Consider the following 17,160-nt stretch of genomic DNA (forward strand, 5'->3'; position numbering starts at 1 on the left):
GTAGTTTCAAGATAAAGGTATTCTAATTCTGAGCTGGCCATTGAGAAGTCCGGGTTTAAATCCCATGCAGAATCTACGGGAGGGGGGGGGGGGGGGGGAGGGAGGGGTCCTAGCACGACGTGTTTATCGCAGAATCTACGGGAGGGGGGGGGGGGGGGGAGGGGTCCTAGCACGACGTGTTTATCGCAGTGGATGGCAGTTTCATAGTGTGGCCGAGCTGAAAACTGCAATTCGAGTGGGGTGGACTTCAGTCTCCGAAGAAGAGATCACTGCCCTTATACAATCAATGTCTACGAGGATTTTTGCAGTTATTAGGGACAATGGAGAGTCGACTAAATATTAGGTTATAGTTGTAATCTACCGACAATACCTCTCACAGTTTAAGAATATTCTCGCGGAAAATGGCATTTTTTCGAGGGTATGCCACCTAAAATTTTTCAGTACTTTCGTTACACAGTAGCTTGTCAAGCGACATTGCCAAATCGGATCACTCTCCTTTGCATAAGGTCGATGTCCTCTGTTCGTCCAACCTTATTACAGTTCAGCAGTACAGAAGCATGAGCCGAAAAACTTTCCATTTGGATTTTTTTTTTTGAGAAAAATAGCAGATGCTCAATATCCTACCAGCGAGCTATAATTTGCTTTACCTGCAATTGAACCCCTGCTTGTTCTGTCACTACAAACTGCCACTCCATAATATTTGTGTCTCAACAATCCTGCAGTGAAGTTGCCGCGCTTTTGCATTTTGTGCAGTGCCTAATCGCTTTCATTATATTAACGACTGTTTAACAATCTGCACCATGCTGTAAGTTTGTTAGTGTTTAACTTTTTAATCTTGAAGTGATTTTCAAAGGACAATTTCCTCACAGGTAACTGCGTCCTCTACAAAACTTTCTAGTCATTTGGCAGGTGCATACTTCATCACAACTACCACACTTCCGGGTATTGAATTTAATATTTATAACCTTTAATCACATTATCTATTGTGTTTCAGCCAATTTCCAAGCGTTTTAGTGACTTTAAACCAATCTCTTGAATTGTGCATGTGAAGGCATTGGCACTATTTTTTCAGAAACGTATGTTGTACGTCACTGCAACACGTCATGTTTTCTCTTCATTGTTTTTATTGTCAACTCATAACAGATGTCTGAAGATTTGTCGTAAATGCCCGCTTTTACTTTCTTATCCAACTTGTCGATAATATTCGACTGATAATTTGCTATTGCGTTTTTGAAAATCTTCTGCTGCCATGGGTGACTCGATTTTGCGCTAATAACTGCGTCAGTGGTAGTCTGCTTCCTACACATTCCCTACTCCTATTCTCCACTGCATTCAGTAATCATCACGCGAGGGAAATTGATTTGATGGTTTCGATATCAACGATAAATCCGATATTTGCACCTATCGAATCATCATCTTCGCCACTTCTTTAATGTCTTCTGCACTGCCTGCATACAAAGAGTCGTCAACATAACTATACTAATAAATAAGTATTTCAATAATGTGTGGGTGTGGTTTAAAAACAAAAGTTAAAGGTAATTGTTAAAAATTTTCGCTATAATACTGGCAAGACTGTTTCCTACTGCCAGCCCTTCTTTATGAACGAACATTTTCCCTCTGAACTTCGAAATGTTGCAAGAGATGATAAAACTCAAAATCTAACAGATTTCCAATATTTCCCAAGTACTCTTTTTTATGGCGAATTATATTACCTTTAAAGGATAATGTGCCAGGTTAGTGTTCCGATCAGGCACACATTTTTAGTCTGCCAGTAAGTTTCGAATCACCACAGTCTCCACTGCGAAGCCATAATTCGCTCCAGACCTTTAATGATATTTATGGTTTTGTATAAAGGTTCGTAATGTTGACATAAACTAAGCAACATGAAGGTGAAATTTTAACTTTTCTGTTCGAGTTTTCAAACCTGTGTCTTTTTGTAAGCTATGGGACTGAATGTGTAAAGTTACTTAGTTTCTTATTTTTAATTCGCGTAGAAATGCGTTCTCAATTTTTACTGCAATGCTGTTCCTCATGCAATTTTTTAACTTAGCCACTGGAGTTGCTACGTTGCCTTTATCACTAATTTTCTTTATATTATTACTTCGAGATATGACATTGTGTGAACTGCCCCTTTCACAGATAGCAGGCCAATTCGAGGTTCACAGTTTCCCTGTGAAGTAAAAGACTGTACATTTTATCCAAATCCTCTATTATCCTCGCTACACCTCATTAGATTAGCGACCACCTCTGCCCTTTAACCCCCGCCCCCCTCTTCTTAATTTCGAATGTATAATTATCGTCAAGTTATATGTGGTGTAATGACCTATCTAAACGTACGTTGCAACACAGGATAACTTTTCAGAAGTTAACTAAAGAATTACATTGAAAAAAAAACCGTACGTTCAACAAAACTTGTTTTCAAAATATTTCATCCTCTTCTGATTTTAATGATCGTTTCTAAAAATTGAATATAATACAGTAGATCGAAGTGAAAGTTTAAGTAATTGTATTTATGCAAAAAAATACCTTTTATTTTAAAATGGCCCTGAGCACTATGGGACTGTGGTCATCAGTCCCCTAGAACTTAGAACTACTTAAACCTAACTAACCTAAGGACATCACACACATCCATGCCCGAGGCAGGATTCGAACCTGCGACCGTAGCAGTCACGCGGCTCCGGACTGAGCGCCTAGAACCGCGAGACCACCACGGCCGGCTTTTATTTTAAAATTTTTATTTCGTATAACAAGTATAACGGCGCCACAATCTCCCAGTAAGGGCCAATAGGAGGCAAACGAAAGAGAGTACACAACAAAGAATCGAGATTTTTTTCAGAAGCACAGGCAGGAGGAAACTGAATCTCCTTCTGGGCTCGGACGCTGCCGGCGCGAGCCGAATCATGATGAATAACGGCAGGTACTTTTCTCAGTTGTTGAATTCTTACACTTGACAGTTTCTTGTGAATATCGAGACCACGTTGGAATACAAAATTAACTGTTCCTCCTATGGACCACCACTCCATAATTCTCTCTACAGCCTTGGGAAGGACACCTATCTTTCTTATGATCTGGCCGTGCGGTTAAAGGCGCTGCAGTCTGGAACCGCAAGACCGCTACGGTCGCAGGTTCGAATCCTGCCTCGGGCATGGATGTTTGTGATGTCCTTAGGTTAGTTAGGTTTAACTAGTTCTAAGTTCTAGGGGACTAATGACCTCAGCAGTTGAGTCCCATAGTGCTCAGAGCCATTTGAACCATTTCTTATGATCGGGATCCTCCGATGTCGGACACCAAATTAGGCCCACTTCAGTGATAACTGAAAGCAAACGCTGTAATGAGCACTTTGCAAGAATTGCAGGCTGCACTGAGTGTACAGCAAGTTATTTTGAAAATGTGAGATAAGCAAGACGGTGGTGGGACTTCAGTGGCAAGGAACCGTAGTTGCGGCTTCAGCCAATGGTGTTTATCAGCCATGTCTGTATAGTACCTGTGGAAGATTTACCATTATTTATAATTCGACCCAATTCAAATGCATTCTTTAACAAATGTACGTAAAAATATCGTGTATCATTCATAAATACACAAAAGCTGGATGATTTCATATTTTTATATCAATTTAATGATATTTGTGTTTTAGTATCCTACGACGATAATAAAGATAAAATGGAAACGTCACTTTAGCGATGTAAATGTACGTAGCATTTCCCAGCTCAGAGTTTCGTCTAGAAATTCATAATCATTTAGCGCAAATGGTGATACTGAAATGTGTCTTTTACTGAGCAGAAAGGAAGAGTCTAGCACATAAAAAAATTAAAAATATTCCTTCGGGCCGGATTTGAACCAGCGACCTATGGATTTCCGCATTTCATACCTCTACAGTCCACCGCTCTACCAACTGAGCTACCGAAGGAGTGTAGTGGTTGCGTCACATACAGAGCAATTGTGCAGATTCAACATTATGAAGTGTGATATTCTTATTGGTGGGTGGAGCATTTAGTGAGAACGTTCTTTTGCTTTATAATCTCTCAAACATATTATCGACGATTGTATTAAGAAACTTTACCGCCTGGTAAAGTTTCGAAACATGAAACGTGCAGTATATTTAACCTATCTATAGTGTGCCACGGGTTATTTGTGATTAAATGCATAATGCCACTGATGAATTTTGCCCATAGATTAGCCTTTTACTTAGCTTTTTTTAACGATGAATCAGTTTGAACTTTAATATACTCCATTCTTCCAAATATGTGAGGTAGTGTTGCATAAACTGTTAGCCAGTGTTAGTCTCAAAGTCTGTTTTCAGTTGTCCGAAAACACTAACTTGAAATCAAGCATAGGAACCTGAGGTGGTCAAGATGAATGGCACTATTCTTTCTTCTCTTCCGCAATGAAGTTTCAAGCACCTCTTAGAACGACATATTTAAAATTAGAGTTAACACGACTTGCAGACAACGAGACTAAACAATACTTTTCCGTTAGCTTGAAGTGGCCTGTCGCCATGAAGGTCACCCGCCAGAGAAACAAATGAAACGGCACATGCACGATGTGCGGGTGGGGAGGGGAGGGGAGGGGAGAAGAGAGAGATAGAGAGAGAGAGAGAGAGACGGGGGAGCGCATCCAACAGATTAAAAAAAACTTAGGGAAGGAGCGATGTATATACGTTCCAGGATCTTTCATTCAACATACACATATTTTATTAACAATAAAACAGAAGTAAGCTATCACGTATATTATTTGAATATTTAAAGTTTTTTATTGATTTGGTCTTCACAAACCCATATGTGATTCATTGGTATGACTTTCCCGGATTGTTACAAATTCATATTTTCGACTTTACTATAATTTTACATTAATATAATATGAAATACGAAACGTGACTATAATTCTAAGTGGAGCATATTAAGTAAGTTCAGAGCACAAGGGGATTAGTGAGCTTGTTAAAGAGAATACTCATTAGGCGAAACACAAGCAAGCACCTCTTCATATCAAGATTGTTTCTCTGGTGACATAGATAAAATACTTGACATTAAGAAACTGCCACCGTATTTTTCATTGTTTGTGGGTATTCAACTTTTTTGTAAATGTAAGACTAAATAAAAAACAACATACACAGAAAATTGCTTTACAGACTTATTTAGAGGTTAGAAGGAGGAGAGCGCAAATCACTAATTTAACAAATGGATAAGCATGAAACAATACATAGATGTGCATATCTAACTAAAATAGCTCTTCACTGGCTACATGGTGAAAACAGTAACTGGAAAATAACGAGAAAAATAAACTGAAAATCCACTTTCTGCGGCTCTCTTCACAGTTCCCCATCACTATCAGTATACACACTGTATACATTCTTCTTGTATCGGTGTTGATTAGTGGCTGGAGGAGCAGAGTGGGGTGGTAGATGTCAGCTTCAACTGCACGAATTTGGGATGGTGGTTGCATGGCTCCATCTGAAGGGATTGCTGTCTTGAATGTTGCCATGGATGTGTTTGTAGTAAGTTTATGAATTCTTGTCGGTGGTTTTGGCAATCATGGCCTTCGCTTCTCTTCTCGTGACACATCTAGTGCGCACACGACACGACGCACTTCGATTATTTCGCGCCGCGAAATGAAATAGTGCACGGCCCCTTCTATTGTGTGTACTCTTTCCTTAGCGAGTAATGATTAGTTTTAAAGTCGCATTGCACAGTTTTCTTCCTTACTGTAAGTGCACATTTCTGCTCTATTACGGTATGAGAAAGATAGACCTGTGAATTTTCACTGTTTCTTTTTATTTCCTTTTCTCCTCTTCCAGTGTTCATACTCATATCTTTTGACGGTTTCAATATTTTCATCAGTTTTGTACAAGTTCATTGGTGCACTGCTCGTGGTTCTGTTCTGATGTGTTCACTTTCTCCGCATCACATAGAATGGTGAGTTATCGCTAGTGACTGTATCTGCCTTGCAACGGCATGCACCGGCACGGCCTCTGAGCGGTTCCTTTTTCCCTGGCAGCCTGGTGCGGCGGCGGCGGCGGCGGCGGCGGCGGCGGCTTTTGACACTGCAGGTAGAGCTGCCGCCTGCCGTGTTGTCACGTCTGCGTCTGCCGTGCAGGGGCCCGCCGGACCGTTGCTTCTCTTCTGCTTACCGCCCGTCGCCGCTTTTACTCCCAGGGCCGGCAACTCTGTTTCCGAACACATCATGGCACTGGCGAGTGCTTTGTCCCTAGCGAGGCGGGCAGACCGTCTCCGCGGGCACATGCTTCGCATATGATCAACGGCGTCACAAATGGAACAGGTTGGCGGCTGCCCACTGTATTTAATAAAAGCTCGGTACCCACAGATTATTTTGAAAGACGGGACGTGTTTTCTTAAATTGATTTTCACGGTACGCACACCATTTTCAACGGGGAATCTGAATGTTTTAGGCCACTTATCTCTTGTAACTGTCAGAACCCTGCCGTACATGTTTAAACATTTGCTAATTTCTTCATCCGGTATTTCGAATGGCAAGTTAATTACCTTTATTTTCCTAATACCAAAACCTACGAGCATTACAACTACATCGCTCACCGCACCGTCTATATGGCGAAATTTCAGAATTCCATTGCTCTCTCTGGCTAGTTCCTCGCACTGTATGGCACTAGACAGTTTTAGGAATAGAGAGTTCTGCGCGAAATCAAATCGGACGTCTTTCACATTTTTTTTCTCCAACTTAATTTCTTCAAAAATCCATTTGTGAATTTCGAGAGCAGAAGGCGTTTTAAAGTTCCTATCGAACGCGCACTGGACTGTGTTCACAATGCTATCAGCTGACATTGTATCAGAAAATGAAATTCAAATCAGTAGAAGGGTACTCGCCAAGGCGACGACTGTGTAGCCTGCAGGTGTCCTGTGCGTCCTCGGTCCCGGCTAACTGGCTCCGCACGCGATGGTCACAGGCTGGCCGCCAGGCAGCTACTGACTCGCGCACCCTCTACCTGCCAGAGCGGAGGAGCGGATGAAAAAATTACGTCGGCCTTTTACTTAAACTTACACTCTTGTCAAAAATTAAAGTAACAAACTGCTATTTACCCGTCAAGTGTCTAACTCACGATACTATCATACAGACTCTCAACACATGTCTGTACGATCGTTTTCTGCACGGAAGACGGCAATCCGGTCAATAGACAATCACGCCAACGATGACGTCATGGCACCTACCAACGGGCTAGTGTTTGCAGCGTAGCCCTACATCCACAATCGCTGTGTACACACTCATAGACGGTGCTGTATGACAGAGAAGACGCCTACCACACATTCTGCGGTGGAGGGCCATAGGAAGAATAGAAGCAGGGCAGTCGCAAATTCATGTGACCCAATGGCTTAATATGAATCGTTCTCTTTCTCGAATGTGGCAACAGCTTGTAGAGACCGAAACCGTATCCCGAAGACGAGGTCAGGGCCGACCACGCATGACATCAGAAACGGAGGACCGTTATTTGGCTGTAAGGGCACGATGGTACAGCCTTAGCACTGCACGGCAACTAGCATCTGACCTTGTAGCATCCACTGAACGTGTTGTATAGAAGCAAACGGATTACAGAAGGCTTCGGCAAAGCGGCCTTCATTGTCGGGAACCTACTGTATGTCCTCGCAGAAGTGAGCGTCTAGAGTGGAGTCATCAACATGCCACCTGAACGATCGAACAGAGGGCCAATGTTGTTCTGACAATGAGTGCCGGTTTGGTCTTGAGAGTGACTCGGCGGATTCGCATCTGGAGGGAACGTGGAATAGGATTTCGGGACCCAAACATTGTAGAAAGAGACCGATATCGTGGAGGATTCGTAACGGTGTGGGCAGGGATTGTGTCGACCACTAACATCTCTTCATGAAATTGTATGGGTGCACTTGCAAGGTTTAACGGCTGTCAGTTATCGTGAGGAGATATTGGGACTTCCAAGTGCGGTTATTGAAAGATACTGTGGGCCCAGACTTCGGGTGATACCCGAACTCAAGAGCACTGGTGGGTGATGTTTTCTTGGAAACTGAAGATATTGCACGCATGGCGTGGCCTGCTTACTCTCCCGATTTGAATCCCATATAGCACGTCTGAGATGCCCTAGAGAGACGGGTAGCATCATGTCAGCATTCATCAACCACTCCCCTAGACTTGCAAGCAGCCCTGCCGGAAAAATGGGCATTATTAGCTTAACACGTGGCAGATGACGTCATTCACAGCATACCCCGTCGTTGTCAGGCCTGTATTGCTGCCTGAGGTGATCACACCCATACTGAGCACATTAATCAGTTGCCGGAATGTGTGTGCAAACCCGAAGAACATTTTTGCCTACCTTGATGCACGTTGCAGTTCACGTTCTGAATTCTTTACATTGTTTCTACCTTACTAACGTTTGTTGCTTTAATTTTGGACACCAGTGTATTTACTAAAATAACGGAAAATGCTAAACAATTTTAAGTGTATTGTTGAAACAATAAGTAATTTTATTCACACGACCATTTCATTTTCAATCTCTGTTGGTTGTTATTTAGTATTCTTTGTTTTTGTTTCTGCCGTCTTTATGCGTTTATTTCAGAGAATACATTTAGGAAATACATCAAATGCATACCAGGCAGGCCAAGTTATGCTATAGAGCAATTAATATATGAAGAGTGTATTCCAAACGCGAGGGAGGGGAAAAAGCAAAAGGATGTTCGACATATATAGATACACTGTAAGGTGACTATACTGGCACCAAAACGAAGATAACAAGTCTAAGTACTGAATTCGGTCTTCCGAAACTGTTTCACCGGAGAAGATCGTAATACGGCCCCTCCTCTCAGTCACAGTTCGAACGTCGAAATGGCATACACTGAGAACCGACTGCGGAATAGAAAAGCAGTACACTCGCTTGGTAGTGGAAAGGCATCAGAACTAGATGAGATACCTCTAAGACTACGCAAAGGAACTCGCTCGCCATCTAGCTGCAGCTTAATGTTAGATCGCTGGGGCAACGAAGGGTACCAAGCGACTGGGGAAAAAAAAAGAGCACGTCATTCCAGTTTTCGAGAAGGGTCGTAGGACAGATGCATATAATTCTAGGCCTGTATCGTTGACGTCAATCTGCTGTAGAATCATGGAACATGTAAAAAAAATTTAAAAAACGAGCCTACCGAGTATTTAACAGATTTGCGACTACACGATATTGCAGTGCCTGTGTTGTTAAGATAGACGCTGCAATATCGTATTTCTCCGCTGATACTAGACAGCGACTTTCAGTTACAATGTCCTCCCCTGTATGGAAATTATATAATGTGTGTAGAGCAACTGTTTCAGCGTGATGATTCAAAAATGGTTCAAATGGCTCTGAGCACTATGGGACTCAACTGCTGTGGTCATAAGTCCCCTAGAACTTAGAACTACTTAAACCTAACTAACCTAAGGACAGCACACAACACCCAGCCATCACGAGGCAGAGAAAATCCCTGACCCCGCCGGGAATCGAACCCGGGAACCCGGGCGTGGGAAGTGAGAACGCTACCGCACGACCACGAGATGCGGGCTCAGCGTGATGATCGGCCTCATCTTAATGCTGCTGTTGCCTAGTTAATATGGGCGTTGATGGCGGAGACATGGCTCACTCTGCAGTGGTGCCAGATGAATCAATCAATAAATCTAGTTCCACTAAGCATGGCCCGCCCTTCAATAAGTATGGGACGGGGAGGCTGACAAAGCTTATAGGTGACAGTAGTGGGATCACTCATGGGAAATTCCTGTTGTAGTTGGTGTTAAGACCTGCACGCGTTTGAGACTTAAGTCAGCTGGTAGGTATCGCTGCTTGAAGGAAGTCCCTCTAATAAAGGAATCGCCTTCAAAGGAGGCCAGATATCCAAGTAGTGAAGGAATTAGCATATTTCATCAAAATGTAAGAAGTATTAGAGATAAAGTAAGTGAACTGCTTACAAATGTTGACTGACATTCTTGGTATACAGGAGCACCACTTAAATAATTTGACAATTCAGAGGCTTCCTTTACGGTACAGATTAGCTGGCTGTTTTTCGAGTTCTTTGTGGAGTGGGGGAGTGGCAATGTACCGGTACGTAAAAAACAGTATTCCATTTGGTCCCTAGACGTATCTCGGCACTGCACTGAACAGGTACTTGAATGTTGTGCAGGGGCAGTTGAATTTAGTGAAACTAAACTTCTAAATGGCTCTGAGCACTATGGGACTTAAAATCTGAGGTCATCAGTCCCCTAGAACTCAGAACTACTTAAACCTAATAACCTAAGGACATCACACACATCCACGCCCGAGGCAGGATTCGAATCTGCGACCATAGCAGTCGCGCGGTTCCGGACTGAAGCGCCTAGAACCGCTCGGCCACCACGGCCGGCAACTAAACTTCTAATTGTTGCTAATAGGTCCCTAACTAACTTCAGAGCACTTCTGCTCAAGCTAGAGAGGGTTCTTGATCCGCTTTATCGGAAATACCAGAAATTAGTTACATGTGGTGACTTCAACATTAATTTTAAATGTGACCGTGCAAGAATAAGAATGTTGGAAGATCTCCTAAATTCATATGATCTAATGTAGATTGTGTTTTTCCAAACAGGATGCAAGGGAACTGTAGCATAGCAATAGACATTTTTATTCATTCCTCATTACTAGATGGTCAGTCTCTTAGTAAAAGGGTGAATTTTTTCAGACCATGATGCACAAATTTTAACACTAAAAGGTTTTTGTACTCAAACAACTGTTATATATAATTACAAATTATGTAGGAAAGGTAATGCAACGGCAAGAGAGAGTTTCATAAGCCTCGTTAAAGAACAAGAGTGGCTGGATGTTTATAGTGCCGATAACATAGATAAATATAATGCTTTCCTTAACACATTTCTTACGCTCTTTGAAAGCTGATTTACATTAGAACGTTCTAAACAGGGTGCTAGCAATAAAAGGCAGCGTGGGTGGCTGACTAGTGGGATAAGGATATCATGTAGAACAAAGTGGGAATTATATAAACAAGTTAGAATTAGTCACAATCGACCTGCAGTAACCCATTACAAACAGTATTGTAAGATGCTTAATAATGTTATTAGGACGGAAAACAGTATGTGGTACGCAAATAGAATAGCTAATTCACAGGATAAAACTGAAATCATATGGTCAGTTGTGAAGGAAGTGTCTGGTCAGCAGCACAAGGGCGACGATATAAAATCAGTTCGTAGTAAAAATATTTCTGTTACTGATTCGTCAGGTGTATGTACAGCATTTAACAATCTTTTCTGATAATTGCTGGTAAATTAAATAAAAACTTAGTTTCTACAGGGAATCATGTAACTCTTGTAAAATGCCTTTCCAAGACTGATGTCTGAAATACTCCTCTGTGATACTTGCAAGGGGGAGATTGAGTCAATAATTAAATCAATGAAGACTAAGGACTCTCACGAATATGATGGAGTACCTTGCACAATATTGAAGTACCGTGCTGCAAATGTTAGTCCTGTACTTAGCCATTTTGTAATGTTCCCTTTAAGAATGGTCAAATAGGTGGTGCCCAGGGATTTATTTATATAAATGGTATGCCCCCTAGTATTACAGGTGATTCTAAAATACATACATTAAAAAAAGTTTTGCATCACCCCGGTTCCCAGAACTCGGAAAGATAGATGTTGACTGTGGATACTGTATCACAGATACAGTCCCTTTGACTGTTCAGATATGTCACTGAACTCACCCAAAGATGTAAACAACCACGCATGAGCAGCGCCTATTAGACGAAAGGGGTCCGACAGCTGATCAGTTCCAGTCATTCCACCAGGAAGGAGGTACACAGCTCGTGTTGCCTGTACTTCAACCATGCCTAGACGGTAAATACCGCGGTTCGATCGCGTCCGCATTGTTACTTTGTGCCAGGAAGGGCTCTCAACGAGGAAAGTGTCCAGGCGTCTCGAAGAGAACCAAAGCAATGTTCTTCGGACATGGAGGAGATACAGAGACAGAAACTGTCGTTGACATACCTCGCTCACGCCGCCCAAGGGCTACTACTGCATTGGATGACCGCTGGCTACGGATTATGGCTCGGAGGAACCCTGATAGCAACGCCACCATGTTGAATAATGCTTTTCGAGCAGCCACAGGACGTAGTGTCACGGCTCAAACTAAGCGCAATAGGCTGCATGATGCGCAACTTTGCTTCAGATGTCCATGGCGAGGCCCATCTTTGCAACCACAACACCATGCAGCGCAATACAGACGGGCCGAACAACATGCCGAATGGACCGCTCAGGATTGGCATCACGCTCTCTTCACCGATGAGTGTCGCATATGCCTTCAACTAGACAATCGTCGGAGGCGTGTCTGTAGGCAAGCCGGTCAGGCTGAACGCCTTAGACACACTGTCCAGCGAGTGCAGCAAGGTGGAGGTTCCCTGCGGTTTTGGGGTGGCATTATGTGGGCCCGACGAGCGCCGCTGGTGGTCATGGAAGGCGCCGTAACGGCTGTACGATACGTGAATGACACCCTCCGACCGATAGTGCAACCATATCGGCAGCATATTGGCGAGGCATTCGTCTTTATAAACGACAATTCGCGCCTCCATTGTGCATATTTCGTGAATGACTTCCATGAGGATAACGATATCGCTCAACTAGAGTGGCCAGCATGTTCTCCAGACATGCACCCTACTGAACATGCCTGGGATACATTGAAAAGGGCTGTTTATGGACGACGTGATCCACCAACCACTCTGAGGGATCTACGCCGAATCGCCGTTGGGGAGTTGGACAATCTGGATCAACAGTACCGTGATGAACTTTTGGATAGTATGCCACGACGAATACAGGCATGCATCAATGCAAGAGGACGCGCTTCTGGGTATTAGAGGTACCGGTATGTACAGCAATCTGGACCACTACCTCTGAAGGTCTCGCTGTATGGTGGTAAAACATGCAATGTGTGGTTTTCAAGAGCAATAAAAAGGGCGGAAATGATGTTTATGTTGATCTCTATTCCAATTTTCTGTACAGGTTCCGGAACTTTCGGATCGGAAGTGATGCAAAACTTTTTTTGATGTGTGTATTTCTGTTTGCTGATGACACTACCTTGATAGTAAAGGATATTGTGTGCAACATTGGCACTGTTTCCAATAGTGCAGTTCGTCACATAAGTTCATGGGTGGTAGAAAATAAATTAACAGTATATCACAGTAAGATTCAGTTTTTACATTTTCTAACACGCAATTCCACAAAACTCGACGTTTAATGAAACTGAACAGTTCAAATTTCTTGGTGTTCAGATAGTAAACTGTCGTGGAAAGCCCACGTTTAGGATCTTGTTCAGCGACTTAATGCTGACATTTTTACTATTCGAACGGTATCTTAACTGACAGTTCGACACGAAAAGTAGTCAACCTTGCTTATTTTCATTCGCTTGTGACATAGGGTATTATGTTTTGCGTAATTCTTCCCTGTCTCAAGGGTCATTTCTGTCTCAGAAACAGGCAGTTCTAGCAATAAGTGGTGTCAATTTGTGAACCTCTTGTGGGCCCCTGTTCACTAGTCTGCGTTGTGTGTCACGGAGAGGTCTACTGTTGAAAATTCGAGTGTGCATTTTCCGAGAAGAATCGGACAACATATTACTTCCTCCTACACACATCTTACGAAATGACCATGACAAGAAAACGCGAGATATTAGAGCTAATACAGAGGCTCACCGACAATCATACTTCTCACGCGATGAGAAAGGTATGAACGAAATTTTCCGAAGCAAACACACACTCGGATAGCCATGAGCGTGGACTCGCAAAAATTTTACGTTATGGGCATGTTACAAACGCATCTAGTTACGTGAAACCAGGGGCATCTATGCACGAAATTACAAAAAGCATGGGACCGGAACTTCTTCAAATGCAAATGAATGCACAGTGATAGTGGGGGGGGGGGGGGGGGGGAGGGGGGGGGAAGCCAATGATGTTCACAAAAATGAATTATCGAGTGCCGTCAAAAACAAAGGAAATACTGGATACCAATAAGAGTAAAACAATGATCATCATTGTAATTCCGCATAGACACGACCTCATTAAACATTCGTGCGTAAATAAAGAAATCATGAAAGCCAACAAACAGTTCGAGGACATATGCAAAACGCGTGAAAACTCTCAATTTCTGCCAGTTAACCACCTAAGAGAGAGAGAGTTTTACAAGACATGGTATGCACTTAAACGGAAAGGAAAAGAGACTTCTCAGCTCTAAAATTATGGAGATGTTGATGGCAACAGCAGAACCAAGATTACCATGCAATAATAATAGTACAGCAACCACCAACAACTATAGCAGTGAACCCATCAAAAACTATAGCAAAAAAAACAACAAAAAAACACTATCAACATCAGAAACAAAACCACCATCACCAGCTGATACAGCACAGCCCTTACCAGCGACAGAAAAACTAGCATCGAATGAAGCAAGACAGTCCTCAGATGTGGCAGGAACTACAGATGCAGCAACATCATCTCAATCAACAGCAGAGCCACCATCACAGACAACAACAGCCGCTATCACAAGTAATGGCAGCTTTTTTTTTTTTTTTTTTTTTGGTAGGGTTTAAGGGCGCTCAACTGCTGAGGTCATTAGCGCCCAGTCACTGGTGTTAGAGCACATGGAATCTGCTAAAACTCAAGGGGATGGGGGGACACCAGAAGGACCTGACAAAGATGAAGATAAAAGAAGTAAAAAGGTTAGATGTCTTTGGACAAACCAGTCAAAGTTATAAAACGCAGAATACGAGCAGCTGCTCGAGCGTCATCAGCTAAAACATCCGGTAAAGTAGATGGCAGGGACAGGATAACACGAAATTGACTAAAACGGGGACACGACAATAAAACATGGCACACTGTTAATGCCTGACCACAAGGGCACTGCGGGGCTGGGTCACCGGAGAGCAGGTAGCGGTGGCTAAACCGGCAATGCCCAATCCGCAACCTGGTCAGAAGGACCTCCTCGCGCCGAGATGGTCGGGAGGATGTTGTCCAAGCAGTTGGGAGCGGTTTTACTGCTCGGAGCTTGTTTCCTTGGAGGGATGACCAAGCATCCCACCACAACGACACAAGCCTCTTACATACATCCCCACGAACGTCAGATGACAGGACACAATGGGAGGCTGGCCGAGGTAGGAGGACTGCAGCCTTGGCTGCAGCATCCACAGCCTCATTCCCAGGCACTCCTACATGTCCGGGAACCCAGAGAAAGCTGACAGAACCACCATTATCAGCGAAAGAATGGAGGGACTGCTGTATCCGTTGAATCAAGGGATGGACCGGATAGGGAGCTCCAATGCTCTGAAGAGCACTGAGTGAGTCAGAGCAGAGTACATACGATGAATGGCGGTGACGGCGGGCATACTGAACGGCCTGATGGAGAGCAAAAAGCTCGGCCGTAAAGCTGGAACATTGGTCGAGGAGCCGGTATTTAAAGGTGGCGGCCCCGACGACAAAGGCACAGCCGACACCATCGTCAGTTTTGGAGGCATCAGTGTAAATAAAGGTGTGACTGGCAAGTCGAGCACGAAGTTCGACAAACCGTGAGCAATACACTGCAGCCGGAGTACCCTCCTTCGGGAGTGAGCTGAGGTCGAGATAAATAGGAACCGGAGCCTGGAGCCAAGGTGGTGTCGGGCTCTCACCCTCTCTGAAGGTGGTAGGGAGGGCAAAATCCAATTGTCGAAGCAGGCGACGGAAGCGGACTCCGGGGGGCAGCAGGGCAGACACATACAACCCGTACTGACGGTCGAGAGAATCGGCGAAGAAGGACTCGTAAGAGGGGTGGTCGGGCATAGCCAACAGCCGGCAGGCATACCGACACAGCAGTACGTCGCGCCGGTAGGTCAATGGTAACTCGGCAGCTTCAGCATAAAGACTCTCCACAGGACTAGTGTAGAAGGCTCCGGTCGCAAGACGTATCCCCCGATGGTGGATGGAGTTGAGCCGGCGTAAGAGGGACGGCCGAGCGGATGAGTAGAGGAAGCTCCCATAATCCAGCTTCGATCGGACTATGGACCGATACAAGTGAAGCAGGACAGTGCGATCCGCTCCACAAGATGAACCGCTAAGAACTCTGAGGCAACGGGCCGCCAAATAAGAGACATGTGGAGACCAACACAGTTTCCTGTCCAACGTGAGCCCTAGAAACTTAGTTGTGTCCACGAATGGGAGAACAACGGGACCGAGATGTAAGAATGGCGGAAGGAACGCTTTATATCGCCAAAAGTTGATACAAACTGTCTTCTCTTCAGAGAACCGGAAGCCATTTGCCACGCTCCATGAGTAGAGGCTGTCTAGACAATGCTGAAGGCAGCGCTCCAGGAGGCATGTTCTCTGGGCACTGCAGTAGATCGCGAAGTCATCGACAAAGAGAGAGCCTGAGACATTAGGTGGAATGCAATCCATAATTGGATTGATCGCGATGGCAAAAAGGGCTACGCTCAAGATGGAGCCCTGAGGTACTCCGTTCTCCTGGAGGAAGACGTCGGACAATACGGAACCCACACGTACCCTAAACTTTCGATCCGTTAAAAAGGAATCAATAAAAAGGGGCAGGCGACCGCGTAGGCCCCACCTGTGCATAGTGCGGAGGATACCTCCTCTCCAACAGGTATCATAAGCCTTCTCCAAGTCGAAGAACACGGCTACCGTTTGGCGCCTTCACAAAAAGTTGTTCATGATGAATGTCGACAAGGTCACAAGGTGGTCAACAGCGGAGCGGCGGCGACGAAAGCCGCATTGGACATTAGTAAGTAGTCGTCGAGATTCAAGAATCCAGACTAACCGAGCATTAACCATGCGCTCCATCACCTTACAGACACAGCTTGTAAGAGAAATGGGGCGGTAACTAGAAGGAAGGTGTCTATCCTTCCCGGGTTTGAGTATAGGAACAACAACGGCGTCACGCCAACGCATGGGGACTTGACCTTCGGTCCAGACACGATTGTAGGTACGAAGAAGGAAGCTTTTGCCCGCCGGAGAAAGGTGTGCCAGCATCTGAACGTGAATGGCATCTGGCCCCGGAGCAGAGGACCGGGACAGTGCAAGCGCATGTTCGAGTTCCCGCATAGTAAAGGGGGCATTATAAGTTTCCAGATTCAGCGAGTGGAAGGAAGGTCGCCGAGCCTCTTCTGCCTCTTTCCTGGGAAGGAATGCAGGATGGTAA

General features: G+C 44.3%; 1 protein-coding gene and 1 non-coding gene across 2 annotated transcripts in view; both read right to left on the bottom strand.

The window, feature by feature from the left end:
• Nucleotides 1–3,817: 3,817 nt before the first annotated feature.
• On the bottom strand, nt 3,818–3,907 carry Trnay-gua (transfer RNA tyrosine (anticodon GUA)). Its single transcript is given in 2 exon segments — nt 3,818–3,853; nt 3,871–3,907. It is a non-coding gene; the product is annotated as a tRNA-Tyr (tRNA).
• Nucleotides 3,908–5,897: 1,990 nt separating this feature from the next.
• LOC126456325 (uncharacterized) overlaps nt 5,898–17,160 on the bottom strand; it is a 43,923-nt gene continuing 32,660 nt past the window's right edge. The window contains exon 3 of the mRNA XM_050092074.1: nt 5,898–6,160. Within this exon, the coding sequence (XP_049948031.1) occupies nt 5,898–6,160 (263 nt within the window). The remainder of the gene's footprint in view (nt 6,161–17,160) is intronic.

This window comes from Schistocerca serialis, chromosome 2, assembly GCF_023864345.2.
Source record: "Schistocerca serialis cubense isolate TAMUIC-IGC-003099 chromosome 2, iqSchSeri2.2, whole genome shotgun sequence".
NCBI classification, from domain to species: Eukaryota; Metazoa; Arthropoda; class Insecta; order Orthoptera; family Acrididae; genus Schistocerca; species Schistocerca serialis.